This window comes from Saccopteryx bilineata, chromosome 8, assembly GCF_036850765.1.
Source record: "Saccopteryx bilineata isolate mSacBil1 chromosome 8, mSacBil1_pri_phased_curated, whole genome shotgun sequence".
In the NCBI taxonomy this organism is placed as follows: Eukaryota; Metazoa; Chordata; class Mammalia; order Chiroptera; family Emballonuridae; genus Saccopteryx; species Saccopteryx bilineata.
Genome location: NC_089497.1, coordinates 29,946,212 through 29,962,227, shown reverse-complemented (window position 1 = coordinate 29,962,227; position 16,016 = coordinate 29,946,212). Strand labels below are relative to the sequence as shown.

The window sequence follows — 16,016 nt, the reverse complement described above, 5'->3', positions numbered from 1 at the left end:
AGGGCTTTGTTTCCACACTTCCCTCTTTCCTTCCTCTAATTCACTGTCCACACTCCTGGCCAGTGTTTTGTAAACACCAACTGGGTCATATAGGTCCCTTATTTAAAAATCCTTCCACTATTTTTACTTACGATAAAATACAAGTCAAATCCGGCCACGGCCGGTGGCTCAGTGGATAGAGTGGATAGAGCGTAAACCCGGTGTACGGCTGTCCTGGGTCTGATCTACGGTTAGGGCCCTCCACTCCTCCCCCTTACCCTGGGCTCCTCCTGCAGCCAGTGCTTGGAGTATGACCCCAGGTGCTGAGGATGGCTCCAGAGGAGCAAGACAGCCTCAGTGCTAACTCGGTACTCCAGCATCCTCCCAGATGGGGCTGCTGGGTGCTAACTCAGTACTCCAGCATCACCAGGTGCTAACTCGGTACTCCAGCATCACCAGGTGCTAACTCGGTACTCCAGCATCACCAGGTGCTAACTCGGTACTCCAGCATCACCAGGTGCTAACTCGGTACTCCAGCATCATCAGGTGCTAACTCGGTACTCCAGCATCATCAGGTGCTAACTCGGTACTCCAGCATCACCAGGTGCTAACTCGGTACTCCAGCATCACCAGGTGCTAACTCGGTACTCCAGCATCCTCAGGTGCTAACTCAGTACTCCAGCATCCTCCCAGATGGGGCTGCGGGTGGATGCCCCTAGAGGCATGGGCGGAAGACTGCCTATCTCCCCTCCTCTCACCTAAACATAAACAAATGTCAAATTCTTCAGCAAGCACATAGTCTATTAAGATCTTTCCCTGGTTTCCCTTCCCTCATTTCCTGACTTCGCCCCAACCTCTTGGCTCCTGCTGCCAAACCCCAGGGAACTCCCTGCATACTCCGTGTCCTCCCCTCTGTGACACCGTTCTCCCCTCTGTGACACCGTCCTCCTCTGTGACACCGTCCTCCCCTCTGTGACACCATCCTCCTCTGTGACACCGTCCTCTCCTCTGTGACACCGTCCTCCTCTGTGACACCGTCCTCCCCTCTGTGACACCGTCCTCCCCTCTGTGACACTGTCCTCCCCTCTGTGACACCGTCCTCCCCTGTGACACCGTCCTCCCGTGACACCGTTCCCCCCTCTGTGACACCGTCCTCCTCTGTGACACCGTCCTCCCGTGACACCGTCCTCCCCTCTGTGACACCGTCCTCCCCTCTGTGACACCGTCCTCCCCTGTGACACCGTTCCCCCCTCTGTGACACCGTCCTCCCCTGTGACACCGTTCCCCCCTCTGTGACACCGTCCTCCCCTGTGACACCGTTCTCCCCTCTGTGACACTGTCCTCCCCTGTGACACCGTCCTCCCCTCTGTGACACTGTCCTCCCCTCTGTGACATCGTCCTCCCGTGACACCGTCCTCCCCTCTGTGACACCGTCCTCCCCTCTGTGACACCGTCCTCCCCTGTGACACCGTCCTCCCCTGTGACACCGTCCTCCCCTCTGTGACACCGTCCTCCCCTGTGACACCGTCCTCCCCTCTGTGACACCGTCCTCCCCTGTGACACCGTCCTCCCCTCTGTGACACCGTCCTCCCCTTTGACACCGTCCTCCCCTCTGTGACACCGTTCTCCCCTCTGACACCGTCCTCCCCTCTGTGACACCATTCCCCCCTCTGTGACACCGTCCTCCCCTCTGTGACACCATCCTTCCCTCTGTGACACCGTTCTCCCCTGTGACACCGCACAGGCCTTTCCTCTCTACCGACAGTAACGTGCTTCCTCTTTTCATCCACCTAGCAGATCCAAATGTTCCCTTCTTCGTAAAACACGCTGAAAGTCCTGGTCTTTTCTCCATTTTTATTATCAAAATCTCTTACTGAACTTAATATGGTTAATTATGTATGCAATTCTATGTTAGTTTACCACACCAAGCTGTAAAACTGTGTGAGGCAGGCAGACATATAGAAATAGGGATACTAGGCCCTTAACACATGCTGATGAATTTAGAAAAGTAAATCCCAACAAGCCAGCGGTGGGCACTAGACAGGCAAGTAATTCAGTAGCAAGTACATGGGCTTTGGAGTCAGATGGACTTGGATTTAAATTCTAGCCGTGCCAACTTTGAGATCCTGGGCACTTGATTCTAAAAGCCTCCAGTTCCTCACCTGTACATGGGGATCTCTCAAGGTACTTGTGTGGGTTTTTAACAACTAATGTAAAGTATAGTAGCCTCTATAAATGTGAACCTTTTTCTCCTTTAAGATGATACCTCTATAGCCTGACCTGTGGTGGCGCACTGGATAAAGTGTCGACCTGGAAATGCTGAGGTCGCCGGTTCGAAACCCTGGGCTTGCCTGGTCAAGGCACATATGGGAGTTGATGCTTCTAGCTCCTCCCCCCTTCTCTCTCTCTGTCTCTCTCTCCTTCTCTGTCTCTCCTCTCTAAAAATGAATAAATAAAAAAAAAAAAAAGAGAGATGATACCTCTATCTAGTACTCTCCTATCTTTCCGGGAACCTGGCTAGCTGACAGGTCCAAGCCTGGCTTCCAACAGTTTTTGTACACCTCATGTCCCTGGCTAGCTGACAGGTCCAAGAGGGGGTACGGGCTTACATTAGGCCATTTAGAGGCTAAGTCATCTTTCCCCCCAATTTCTGGACCTTGTACATTAGGGAAATCCCAGAATCTCTCTAGTGGTGACTCTATCAGCCTTGAGGATTGCCAGGAGCCATGATTTCATGGATGCAAAGAAAGCCAGGCTGATCAAAAGACGAAAATTAAGTCGAACCCTTGGTGCCTGAGGCCCAGCTGCATTCCTGCTTCCCCCTCTTAGGTTGGTTCAGCTCTTCTCAAGGCTCCACAATAATCTTCAAACCCTCCTGATGCTCTTCCCTTCTACCGTAAGCAGATTTACACTTCTATCCTCTATGAGATCAACAGTCCCAACTAAAACGCTTCTCCTCCACCCATGCAACAGAATGTCTAGCTCAGACCTATAAAGTTAGCTTCTGGGATCCAAAGAATAACTGGAAACAAGGGGATGCCACAAAGAAAGAGAGAAACCATGAACCTGGAAATGCTCTGAAAGAAGGGAGATGAAAGGAAGTTGAAACATACTACAAAAATTGGACAGTGACCTGTGGTGGCGCAGTGGATAAAGCGTCGACCTGGAAATGCTGAGGTCACCGGTTCGAAACCCTGGGCTTGCCTGGTCAAGGCACATATGGGAGTTGATGCTTCCAGCTCCTCCCCCCTGTCTCTCTCTCCTCTCTCTGTCTCTCTCTCTCCCTCTCTCTCTCCTCTCTAAAATGAATAATAATAAAAAAGTAAAAAATGTCAAGAAAAAAAAAATTGGACAGAGAAAGCGGAGGTCAAAAAGGAGGCTCAACAGCAGCAGTAAAGGTCTGGGTGGGTTAGCGGCCAGGTAAAAGCACCGCAGGTGAACAGTCACACCTTGCTGTCACACTCCTCTACTGCAGTCGGACCCCTTCCACTGAACCAGAGCTGGAGCTGCCCTAAACAGTAACTGGGATGGGGACTGGGGCAGGGGGTAGAAAAGGGCTGGGTCTCAGAAGAAAGTAAACATTCGAAGATGGAGATTTTAACAGCAGACCAGGAAAAAACCCCAAAATTTTCATTCGTACATTGATTCACTCATTGAACAAAAACTTACCAGCTACCCAAAAAGACCTGATCCCAGCTGCACACATTCTAGAAAAAGAGATGCATTATATATTGAATAACACAGAGAGTGGTAAGTGAATCCCAAGGTCGACATGGGTGGTATTTAAATCCAGGTATGTTGGATTCCAAAGTCTCCATACTATTCAAAGTCTACCAGAATATAAAATAGTGAAGACAAAGCTCTCAGGTTTTGTAGGGTAAAACGAAAACCAAACCAAATCAAAACCGACAGTTTAAATCAGTGGTAGTCAGCCTGGTCCCTACCGCCCATTAGTGGGTGTTCCAGCTTTCATGGTGGGCGGTAGCGGAGCAACCAAAGTATAAATAAAAAGATAGATTTAACTATAGTAAGTTGTTTTATAAAGATTTATTCGGGGCCCTGGCCGGTTGGCTCAGCGGTAGAGCGTCGGCCTAGCGTGCGGAGGACCCGGGTTCGATTTCCGGCCAGGGCACACAGGAGAAGCGCCCATTTGCTTCTCCACCCCTCTGCCGCACTTTCCTCTCTGTCTCTCTCTTCCCCTCCCGCAGCCAAGGCTCCATTGGAGCAAAGATGGCCCGGGCGCTGGGGATGGCTCTGTGGCCTCTGCCCCAGGCGCTAGAGTGGCTCTGGTCGCAACATGGCGACGCCCAGGATGGGCATAGCATAGCATCGCCCCCTCGGTGGGCAGAGCATCACCCCTGGTGGGCGTGCCAGGTGGATCCTGGTCGGGCGCATGCGGGAGTCTGTCTGACTGTCTCTCCCTGTTTCCAGCTTCAGAAAAATGAAAAAAAAAAAAAAAAGATTTATTCGGCCCAACTTAGCGAAAATCCGACATAAAGTACTTGGTAAGTTATTACTATTATATGCTTTAACTTGCTGTAACTGTGCTTTATAAATTTTATAAAGTAAAGTTACTTCCCTATTTTATAAATAACCATTACTGTGGAACCAGTGGGCGGTTAGAAAATTTTACTACTAACAGAGATACAAAAGTGGGCAGTAGGTATAAAAAGGTTGACTACCCCTGGTTTAAATGATAGTTCAGTACTACAGATGCTAGACTTCGAGGGTTAGAAAGGAAACCATCATTAACAAAGGCCTGCTGCGTGCCTGACACTAAGAAATGTGCAGGACAAGCATAGTCTACTTTTCAGAGTATTTGTCACTGAAAAAAGCTAAGATATAGGTACCTGAGAAGCAAACCCCTCAAAAGAAAGATGTATAAAAGCCAGCAGTGCTTTGAGCATGTTTTCAGGCATAGAATAAGAAACACCACAGAAGTTTAAGTTATACTAAAACACAGCTTATATGCCCTGATAAAGCAGTGCTCTCGACAAGGTGGAAGTTTCGGGAAGAGAGGGAGGCGGGAGAGGCGAAGTGCACTGCACAGGCACGAGGACACGGGCAGTTCAGCCCCACAGAGTGAGAGGCATGCTGCTGCTGCTGAGCAGTAATCCCATCTGAGATTTGACTAGTGGTCCTCATTGTGGCACACCTAATCCCAATGGACACGTGACTTACTCCAGGAACCTTGGGCTCTCTGGAACCTGAGAAAGCAGACACTGGATTGGCATGTGAGCCTGCGTAGGACCTGTCGAGGACCAGGGGAAAAGCGTCATCGTGATGATACATTGGAGTGCCTGGGCTTGGTAAGAGATGGCTGAACCCGCAGATGGACAGAAGGACCGGGGGAAGATGGAGGAACTAAGGCTGATGCCATGCCTAACATCTCGGGTACAAATTCCTCAGTCAGCCCGTAAGGGAAAGTTCTCCAAAATACATAGTTCCACCGACCTGTCCAGCCTGTTCCCCACTGTTTTCCTGACACAGATTACTAAAGCCATCTGAGTACTAAAGCTCCACGTATGTCGGCTGGTGACTAAAAAGAGGCAGACAACTACTAGAACCAAAACCAGGAGACTTAGAATGGTGGAGGTGACTCTTCAACTGAGAATAAAGGAGTGCACCCACCTTGCTGACATTACTTTAGGCTGTTGCTGTTAAGGACGATCTAACAGGTGGACACAACAGTATTTTCTAAGCAGTAGCCATGGCTATGTCCAAGGCCCAGATAAAGGCGGTCTCCTCTCCTCAAGGGAGTGCAGCAAAGAGGCCTAGCGCCTGGGAAAAGGATGGCTAGGAAACACTAGGCAAATGTTGGACTCTAAAGGCGTGCAGGTACCCAGAGACTAGCACCAAATAATGTGCTTGGGCAGCAGATTGGACCCTCGATACACGTTTTTTCTTTTTCTTTTTCTTTTTTTTTCCAAAGCTAGAAACGGGGAGGCAGACAGACTCCCGCATGCGCCCGACCGGGATCCACCCGGCACACCCACCAGGGGGCGACGCTCTGCCCATCTTGGGGCATTGCTGTGCCGCAATCAGAGCCATTCTAGCGCCTGAGGCAGAGGCCACAGAGCCATCCTCAGTACCCAGGCAAACTTTGCTCCAGTGGAGTCTTGGCTGCGGGAGGGGAAGAGAGAGATAGAGAGGAAGGAGATGAGGAGGGGTGGAGAAGCAGATGGGTGCTTCTCCTGTGTGCCCTGGCTGGGAATCGAACCCGGGACTCCTGCAAGCCAGGCCAATGCTCTACCACTGAGCCAACCGGCTAGAGCCGATACACATTTTTTCAATGATGGACGTCATACTAATTATCAAAAGTAAGAAAATGAATAAATCTCTCTGCCAGGAACAAATTTTTAAACTAGTGTGATGAATGAATGAACAGAAATAACTGGAAAGTACTATTTGACAGTGAATGTTTGGTGATGGTTAGAAAACTCTTCACAGAGGGGATGAGACCCAAGAAGGGTCTCTGAAGGATGATTAAGAGTTTACCAAATAGCCCTGGCTGGATAGCTTGGTTGGTTAAAGCATCGACCTGAAGTGCAGAGGTTGCCTGTTCGATCCCCGGGGTCAGGCACATAGAGGAACAGATCAATGATCCTGTCTGTCTGTCTCTATCTTTCTCTCTTTTGCTAAAATTAAATAAATAGTTTACCAAATAGACAAGAAAAGAAAGTAAGGGTGCCTAACCAAGCAGTGGCACAGTGGACAGAGCATCAACCTGGGACACTGAAAACACAGGTTCAAAACCCTGAGGTCGCCGGCTTAAGAGTGGGATCAAAGACATAACCCCATGGTTACTGGCTTGGGCCCAAAGCTCACTGGCTTGAGCAAGGAGTCATTGACTCAGCCTGCCTGATCCTCCCAGGCAAGGCACATATGAGAAGCAATCAGTGAACAACTAAGGAGCCGCAACGAGTTGATGCTTCTCATCTCTCTCCCTTCCTGTCTGTCCATCCCTGTATGTCCCCACCTCTCTCTCTCTCTAAAAAAAAAAAAAAGTAAGGGCATTCCATGTAGAGAAAACAGCATATGTAAAGAGGTCAGTACAGGGAATAAGGTAAAAAAGCATAAAATTATACAGTGTGTCTGTAAAGTCACTGCACTTTTGACCGGTCACAGGACAGCAGCAAAAGATGATAGAAATGTGAAATCTGCACCAAATAAAAAGAAAACCCTCCCAGTTTCTGTAGGATGATGTGGCAGCATGTGCACATGCGCAGATGATGATGTAACTCCATGTATACAGCGGAGCAGCCCATGGCCATGCCAGTGGAGATGTGGACGGTACAGGAGAAAGTTCAGTGTGTTCTGTGGCTCACTAAATTCGAATTCGTGACCAAAGTGCAACGTGAATATCGGCGCATTTATAACAAAGCGCCACCACATAGGAATAACATTACTCGGTGGGATAAGCAGTTGAAGGAAACTGGCAGTTTGGTGGAGAAACCCCGTTCTGGTAGGCCATCAGTCAGTGACGAGTCTGTAGAGGCTATACGGGATAGCTACCTAAGGAGCCCTAAAAAATCTGTGCGTGAGCCCACATGGAACTGCACTGAATAGGTATGAAACTGGGAGAGTTTTCCTTTTATTTGGTGCAGATTTCACATTTCTATCGTCTTTTGTTGCTTTCCTGTGACCGGTCAAAAGTGTATCATGACTTTACGGACACACTGTATATTAGGATGAAAAGTAGCTCAGACTTACACCTGAACCTTAAAGCATGAGGGGTACTGGCATGAGATTAATAAATCAGAGAGGAAGAGAGGGATCAGACGGCGAAAAAATTATACAGGTTTGGGCAAAAGTGGACTTACAGTTGTTAGTATATGAAAGCTTATTCTTATATCATTATTTATTATTATAATATTTTCCATGCAAACAATTGTAAACCTACTTCTGCCAACCCCGTCTTTAACATGCAAAGGAGTTTGGATTTCCTCTTACAGGTGATAAAGGGCTGCTGGCCACAGCAACAGTAGCACTACTCTAGCTCCAAGAGGGCAGGGCTGCAGAGATTCGAACCACAGCCCACAGACACTTGCCCAATGATTGCGCAGGGGTTCTGGGCACGGGGCTCAAGGAAAAGCAGTGGGCAAAGACCAGAGGCTTGCTCCTCTCCGCAACAGCGCAGGCTTCCAACTCCCATGGCTTCCTGACTTTGTTGCTCTTATGCTGTGATCTTACTCTTCAAATGTCTGTCATCACTATGGACTAGAAATCCAGCAATTATTTAAAGCTCGCCTACTTGAAAACCATTTTATCGGCAAGGTTTCTCCTCCTTTCCTAGGCATTGTGAGCCCTCCTTCCCTCATAAACCGACAGCTCCGTGCAATCTTCCTGGGTTGTTTCCGTAGATATTTCAATTTGGAGGTTATTCCCCAAACTGTAGGTTGGAAAACACTGACAATGTTTTACTCTTCTCTTACCGTCTCTGAGCTGTGTGTACTGACAAAGGTGAACACTCTCCTGGGAGCTCATAACTGATACTCCCTCATGCCGATGGTTCTTAATGAGAGAATGACAAAGGTGAACACTCTCCTGGGAGCTCATAACTGATACTCCCTCGTGGTGATGGTTCTTAATGAGAGAATGACAGAATATCAGCATCTTCTCCTTGATCCCAAGCGATTCTGTTTTGACTACAAACTTCCATGCACCATACACAGCAGAAGCCTTTCAAGCAGCCGTGGGCCCACTCCCTTAGAAAACAGTGGAGGGAGCCTGCACCTTAGGGTCTTCCTCGCAATTCAAGTAGCTAATTACAGTTTTTCCTGCAACTACATCCTTCAGAGGGCAGGTTGAACTAGTAGGTGATGCTTTAGCAGCCTTTTAATATCTCCCCATTATCCCACCTGCTTCATGGACACTGATGTTAATTAAATACAAGTTTATTTGAATACCTATAAGTATTTTCTGTTCTCATGGATTATATTGATTTAATCCATATAATCTGGAAAATCAGCATGATGTAGTTTCTCAACTAATATTTTGAACTGATATACAACAGTTCAAACAGGTCCTCAAATAATGTCCATTCATCCACTGTCATTTTAACTTTGATGAGATGCCATAGGAGTGTAACACTGTTTATCTCGATTAGCCATGGTAAAATTGGTTTCGTTAATATGTCATTTCGCTTAAAGTCTCAGAACCTATGGACATCATTGAAGACTTAACATACTTACTCTAAGATCCTATGCTGAATAAAGAACTTAATTCAATGGAATAAAGAAAATAATAATATAGCAGTTATGAACAATATAGTAGTTACTTCAATAAAGGTCTTTTATATTTTGAAGTATTCACCTAGTATTTTGTTAACTATGTTTATATGTTAGCTTTTAAATTAATTTTTACATGCTATGCCTACAGAACATTAATACAGAAGTATTAAAGTTACACCCATGTAAGATTATGTAGGTGTGTGAATTCTAATAGAGAAGAAAGAAACATAAAAATAACAGCTTGATAGATCGGGGGTAGAACTATGAATAATTATCACTTAAGCTTTTGGTTTTGAGTCATTGTTACTTGTAAAATATTTTAAAAATAAATAAAGTGCTAGGGCCATAATGTTGTTCTAAAATAAAGTGAATTCATGAGTCATATGAGAAAAACTACCAACTTGTTTGCTTCATATTTCAGCAATCACATTTAACAACTATCACAATCTCTAGAGAGATTTTTCTATTCCTCCTAATTTTGTCATCATTCCAAGAAGTGGAAATAGAAACTACCTATTTGTACATATTCCATCAATGCCCAATATTGCCACATAAGCTTTCATATCAAAGGTTCATTTTATTAGGTATACAGTAGTCCTAAATTTAAAATCCACCTCTCTGTAAATCTAGCTGTTCCTCATCATACTGAATTATGCTTTCTGGAAATGAATTCATTTGTCATTTTAATTCTAGAACTGGTACTTCCATTTGTAACAATTTCACTTAAAGATATTTTTAATGCTGATCTTCTAGAATGAAGCTCAGATGATCAAACAGAATTATTTACTATCTCCAAAGAGAAATAATGTTTCCTCTTTACTTACAACATTAGGAAACTACCTAAATCATTAATCTGTAATTTTATAATTAATTTTTAATTTATAAGTTTTTAAAATGTGGATTTTAATATGATCATGTGGAATATTTCTAATTCCCATTGTGCAAATTAATCAAAAAATTTTTTTGAAAACTAATTTTTGCCTCTGAACAAAACTACATAAGGAATCTTAATGTTTTATCACACCAAGAAAGACAATGGAAAATTCTAAATTAACATAATGTCAATATTAGAAATAATTACAAATGTTCTTTGCAAACAAGAGACATGCTCTTCAATTCTGATCATTCACAAATATTGTTCAAAAATATTTCCCTGTATCACTAGGAAATAAAAGCATTACTTGACAGAATATAAATTCCTCCCCCCCACAGAGTAGTTCCAAATATTGTGGAAATGAAATACTTTTTTAAAAATCTGATGTTGCTCATAGGTTTATTAAATAAGCAAACAAAATCAGTATCTTCACAAACATTTCACATAAATAATCATAAACAAGTCAATCTTAATGGGTTTTAAAGTTCACTCCACATTCAAATAGTATTCTAACCCAGAAGGTAGGCAAGCCTTCCTATGACACAAATGAGGAGGCTGAGCTCCTGAGATGAGGTGACACGAATTCTTCGTCATAATGTAAACCAGAGACATAAATTCCTGCATAGGAGACCCTCAACTTCCCATGCAGTAAATTCATTCCAGTAGCTAATGTGCAATTAGTGTTTCACCGATTGAAGTTTTTTAGAAAGCCGTACATTTTACAGGGGAAAAAATGCATTCAATAAAAAATAAAAAGATTTAGAAGATGAACTTAATATTAAATTTACAAATCAAAAACATAAATATAAGCCATACCTAAAACACCACAATAGATTTGAATGAGAATTTATAAATAGATTAATGATTTGAGGTCAAAATATGTTTTAAAAGGCTAATAAGTCTTTTATGAATATAATGATAAATTGTATTCTGATTCTAATAAAAGGAAAAATCACTCTGTCAGCGGAAAGCCTGATGAGGAATAGCTACGTATGACATTTATTGGGAGTAACGTAAAATCTCTTACTACTGTATTTCAAAATGATGTCCGAAAGATTAAAAAACAAAAACAAAATACCCTGAGGCACCATTCTACCTCGAAATCTACAGGCTGGAGCAAGAGTAGGTTTGAGTTGTGAGTATGAGAAACACAGAGTTTATTCTTGTATTATTCTTTATTAATTATTGTATTATTTTCATAGGAACGACTGTAAACCTACTTTTGTCCTACTCTGTATATCATTTGCATTCTACCAAGGCTGGCCTAAGGAAAAAATATCTATCATAAAACACTTGAAACCGCTTATCTTTTATCCTGCCTACATGCAAACTGCAAGCAATCTGAAAAAGCAGAGAAGAAATTAACCAGAACCGTACCAGCAAAAGACAACTGTTCCTTTTTCCTTCCATTTTCCTAATATGTAAAGGAAAAACTACAGCTTGTAACTTAACATTACAACATGTAGATAGTCCCATTATTAATAATTCTATAGGTGTTTTAAAGCACTGCTTCTCATTCTGAAATTACACTTTTTTCCCGGTTTTGCAAGGGAACACCAGTCAACCCTTGAAGCACATCTGTTAGACTAGGAAGACTCATTTAAAAGCAATTCTACCACAGACTGCACTGGGACCCTGTGGGTAAGAAAACACAATTTTTAAAAATCAGGGAGCTCAAACCCCATGCAATGCCTGAGTTTTTTGGTGATATATGCCTAACTGGTCCTTACTTTATCAGATAATTTAGTAAGCTCAAGATTAACAATGGGCGCTGGCTGGATAGCTCGGTTGGTTAGCACTGGCCCGAAGTGCAGAGGTTGCCAGTTTGATCCCTGGTCAGGGCACACAAAGGCATGGATTGATGTTCTTGCCTCTCTCTCCCTTTCTCTCTGGCTAAAATCAATAAATAAAGATAAAAAACAATGATTAACAATTTGAATCAGTTATAGCTATATTAAATTGCTCTCTCTTTTCCCAAACTCCTGTGTGCTATCATTTAATTTTCATTAAGTTATAAAATTGGTATAAAAGAATTAAGAAGTACAAATTGTAGTTATAAAAGAAGTCACAGGGATGTAAAGTACAGCATAGAGAATATAGCTAATAATACTGTAATAGCGATGTATGGTGCCAGGTAGGTGAGTAATGAAAATATCCGGAGTGGGAGGGTAAGGAGGCAGGTAGAATCACTTTGTAAAAAATGTGACTGTTGGCCCTGGCCAGTTGACTCAGTGGAAGAGCATCGGCCCAGTGTGTGGAGATCCCAGGTTCAATTCCCAGTCAGGGTACACAGGAGAAGCACCCATCTGCTTCTTAACTCCTCCTCCTCTTGCTTTTCTCTCTCTCTCTCTCTCTCTCTCTCTCTGACCCCATACCCCTGCAGCAACAGCTAGATTGGAGCCAGTTGGCCCAGGCACTGAGGATGACTCCATGGCCTCCGCCTCAGGCACTGAGAAGAGCTCAGTTGCTGAGCAATGGAGCAAGGATCCAGATGGGCAGCACAGCATCGCTCCCTAGTGGGCTTGCGAGTGGATACCAGTCTGCTGCATGCAAGTGTGCCCCCCCCCACTAAATATAAAAAAGAAAAAAAAGAATGTGACTAATCACTAGGCTGTACACCTGAAATTAATATAAAATAATACTGAATGTCAAATGTAATTAAAAAATAAAATTAAAGAGAAATATAAGTATGTACTCTTGTATTACCAATATAGAAAACAAATATCAAGAATTTAAACAACTTAATATTTACCCAATCATCTTAGAAAAACTGGAAATCAGGTCTTTTAAGTTACCAGAATCATTACTATTTCTATTTAATTTACATTGGTGTTTATATGACACGATGAAAAACAAGCATATGTTTGTTAAAATACTCTGGTAAAAACTGAAATTAAATCTTTAAAAAAAAACCAATGTTGATTATTTCTATCAGGCTTGAAAAATTCTAAAAACAGCAATTGTCTCATTTGAGGGGAGACATGTAACTGATTCTATACTATTCAAAGATTTTCATAATATGAACACTTTCAGATTTGGAAATAAGCAAAACAGAGTATTTATTCTGCTGAGGTAGTTACATTTCTTTCTGTATTAAGGTACCTTAAATGTTTTGTCTGTTTCCCGTGTTTGAAATGAGGTAATATCTATCTGAAATGGCTGTGGGGAGGACTGAGTTTGTACATATAAACCACTTGATACTGTGCCTGCCACAAAGTAAGCCCTAATAAGTATTAGCCATATATAGCCTGTTTTGTTTTGTTTTGTTTCCCTACTAGGAGGGAAATACAAGCAGAGGCTCTAAAACTTCAATGGAGGGAAGGATTTCACACTAATTTATGAAGGGCCGATGTTCAAAAACTCACTGAAGATTATCTAACTAAAACCTGAATGCTAAGCATCTTACATCGTGCTTCGATGGAAAAGCGGCCAGTTTACCAGTAAGTTTTTTTCCTTATAAAGATATTATATCTTCATATGCCTGTCAAAGTTTCAGCATCGTCAAAATGACAGGCTTAAGACCATGGTTCCCTACCTGACGGAAAACCGTAAGAGAGCAACATTGTTGGATTTGAACATGGGGATCAATTAAAGAAAAAACTTCGCAGAAATACGTAACAATCCTTCTCACACTGCAATAAAATGGGAAGTGTAATGGAAAATGTGTTCAATAACTGATGCCATACTGACTTTAAAAAAAATTGCGGTTGATTGCCTGAGAATAGTACTAAAGGGGGTGGGGGAGGGAGATCAGTTCTGTTCTCTCTTTCCATCATTGTGATAACTAAACAAACAGTTTTGCTTGCTTCTGGAATAGGTTTCCCAAGGATCGCAGAAGAAAAAGCGTTTTGTCCCTTTCTGGATGGGTTTACCCTTTTTAACGAGGAACGTTCCATTTTAGGCAACAACAGAGCCAGCATAGACCACCGTCCAGACTAACAGGCAAGGATTGTAAAGGACACTTGCTGAATCAAGACTGAAAGATAACCAGAATCAGTTTCACTCGCTATGGAACCTGAGCACTTTCACAAAACATCATTATCGCCACTTGCCTTTAACAGTTTTAAGATGCTATTTAATTATTTTGCGTTTCTACTGTCCATCTATCAGTTTAACTTAACTTTAGGCGTCACGTCTCCAAAACTTCGTTTTTCTCCCAAAATTTCCCCCAGAAAAAGAATCCAATATCAAAAAGGCGGAGTTGATAGCAGGGTCTCATTTCCCTCTTTTCAGGAAAATGAATGGCCTTGCCCAAAAGTAAAGCCGCGCCAAGTTGGGGGACAAGAGGGTGATCCCACCTCTGCTATTCACCCGCGCGAGTGCCGGGCCAGGACTGCCCACGCGCGACAGCGCACCGCACCTTCCCGGCGTGTCTGCAGATTCGGCTCAAGGCCCGGGGACCCGGCGCCCCGCAGGCTCTCCCTGCGCCCCGTCCCCGCCCCCCGCGGGTCTCCGGCGCCGCGCTCTCTCCGGGGGCCACCCACCTTGCTGAGCTCCAGCGTCCTCAAGCAGCAGCAGCAGGACAGGTAAGAGCAGGAGGAGCAGAGGCATAGGGGAGGCGGCGGCGCTGCGGCGGGGAGGGAGGCCAGAGTGCGAGTTGGGGAGCGCGGCCCGGGCGGGGGCGGCAGCCGCGGCCCGGACTCGGGGACCGTGCGGGCTGCGCCCTGCTCTCACCACCGTCCGGCTCGCCATCGCGGCGGCCGGCAGTCCGCCTGCATAGTGCGGGCGCGCTGGGAGTCCCGCGCCGCGGCTCCGGGCAGCAAGGCGGCGGCTGCAGCGAGCAGGAGAGAGCGAGAGGCGGCGCGCCTCGCCCCGCGCTGGGACCCCCTCCGCCCCTCACTCCGCTTTCGTCTCCTCCTTCGTCCCTTCCCTCCGTTCCCCGCCCGAGACCCCAGGCCGGAGTGCAGGACAGGGGAGGGAGGGAAGGAAGGAAGCGGAACGCACGAGGCGCGGAGAACCGCTGCGGCGGAGCCGGGGAACGAGCTTCCCGCACCGCGTTCCTCACCCCGACCTCCACTCCCCGCGCTCTCCCGCCGCTCCGCCTAGCTGGCAAGCAGGCCGGCCCCCGCTCCCTCGCGCTCCCTCCTGCGCGCCCTAGCCACGCCCCTTCGGCCGCCACGGGCCAATCCTCGGTTGGCTCTGGTCCGTCTCCTCCGAGCCACCCAATCAACACGCTCTCTCCTTGGTCAACCAGTTAGCTACGCCACCCACAACTCGAACTCAACCGCCTCTCCTCTTTCTCCTCCAATCCTCTGAGGCCTTGGGAAGCGTCCCACCCGCCTCCCCCAATCTGGGTTCCGCCTCCGAGCTCGGGCCCCCGGCGGTCCCCGCCCGCCGGAGATTTGTTATTGTTGGGACTTCAGCCCAAGCTGATCCCGCAGAGGCGGCCGCTAGCTCTGGTCAATGACTTCCGGGACTTCCCCCATCCCGCGCCCGCTGCTCCTCGGGCGGTGCTTACTCCATGCTCCTCCCCTCTGCACATCAGGCCACTGGAAGAGGTGGGAAACCTGGATCCTGGATGGTTTGGGCTGGAAGCTGAGTCTAAAGGAATTTTTTTTTCTTTTTTTCTTTATTTTTTTAAAAATAGAAGAGGGTTTTTTTTGTTGTTTTTTTTTATTTGTTTTAAATAAAAGCTATACCGATTGTTGCGTCTGTGCCAAGTTACAACAGATCAGTGTTCAATTAAATATCTCAATATATATAATATATACATTACATGTTATATATCTACTGTTTCCAATACCTTTTGCTGCATTTATTATATTGGTGGAGGTGCCTAAAAGGATATAACAAGATTCATGCCCCCATGAGCATAAACCTGACATCCTAACATCCATTCAGCCGTTCTAGAGTTGTTGAGCACCTGCAAACTCTCTATTATGAGTTGTAAGAGTTGCAGCCATAATACACAGACATCTTCCAGTAACTAG

At 45.2% G+C, this 16,016-nt stretch overlaps 1 protein-coding gene across 2 annotated transcripts in view; it reads right to left on the bottom strand.

The window, feature by feature from the left end:
- The window catches only part of DCBLD2 (discoidin, CUB and LCCL domain containing 2), a 108,083-nt gene extending 92,924 nt beyond the window's left edge, over positions 1 to 15,159 (bottom strand). For both annotated transcript variants that reach the window (XM_066241496.1, XM_066241497.1), the window contains exon 1: positions 14,571 to 15,159. In XM_066241496.1, the coding sequence (XP_066097593.1) occupies positions 14,571 to 14,778 (208 nt within the window). In that variant the 5' untranslated portion in view covers positions 14,779 to 15,159. The remainder of the gene's footprint in view (positions 1 to 14,570) is intronic.
- Between the last annotated feature and the right edge of the window lie 857 nt (positions 15,160 to 16,016).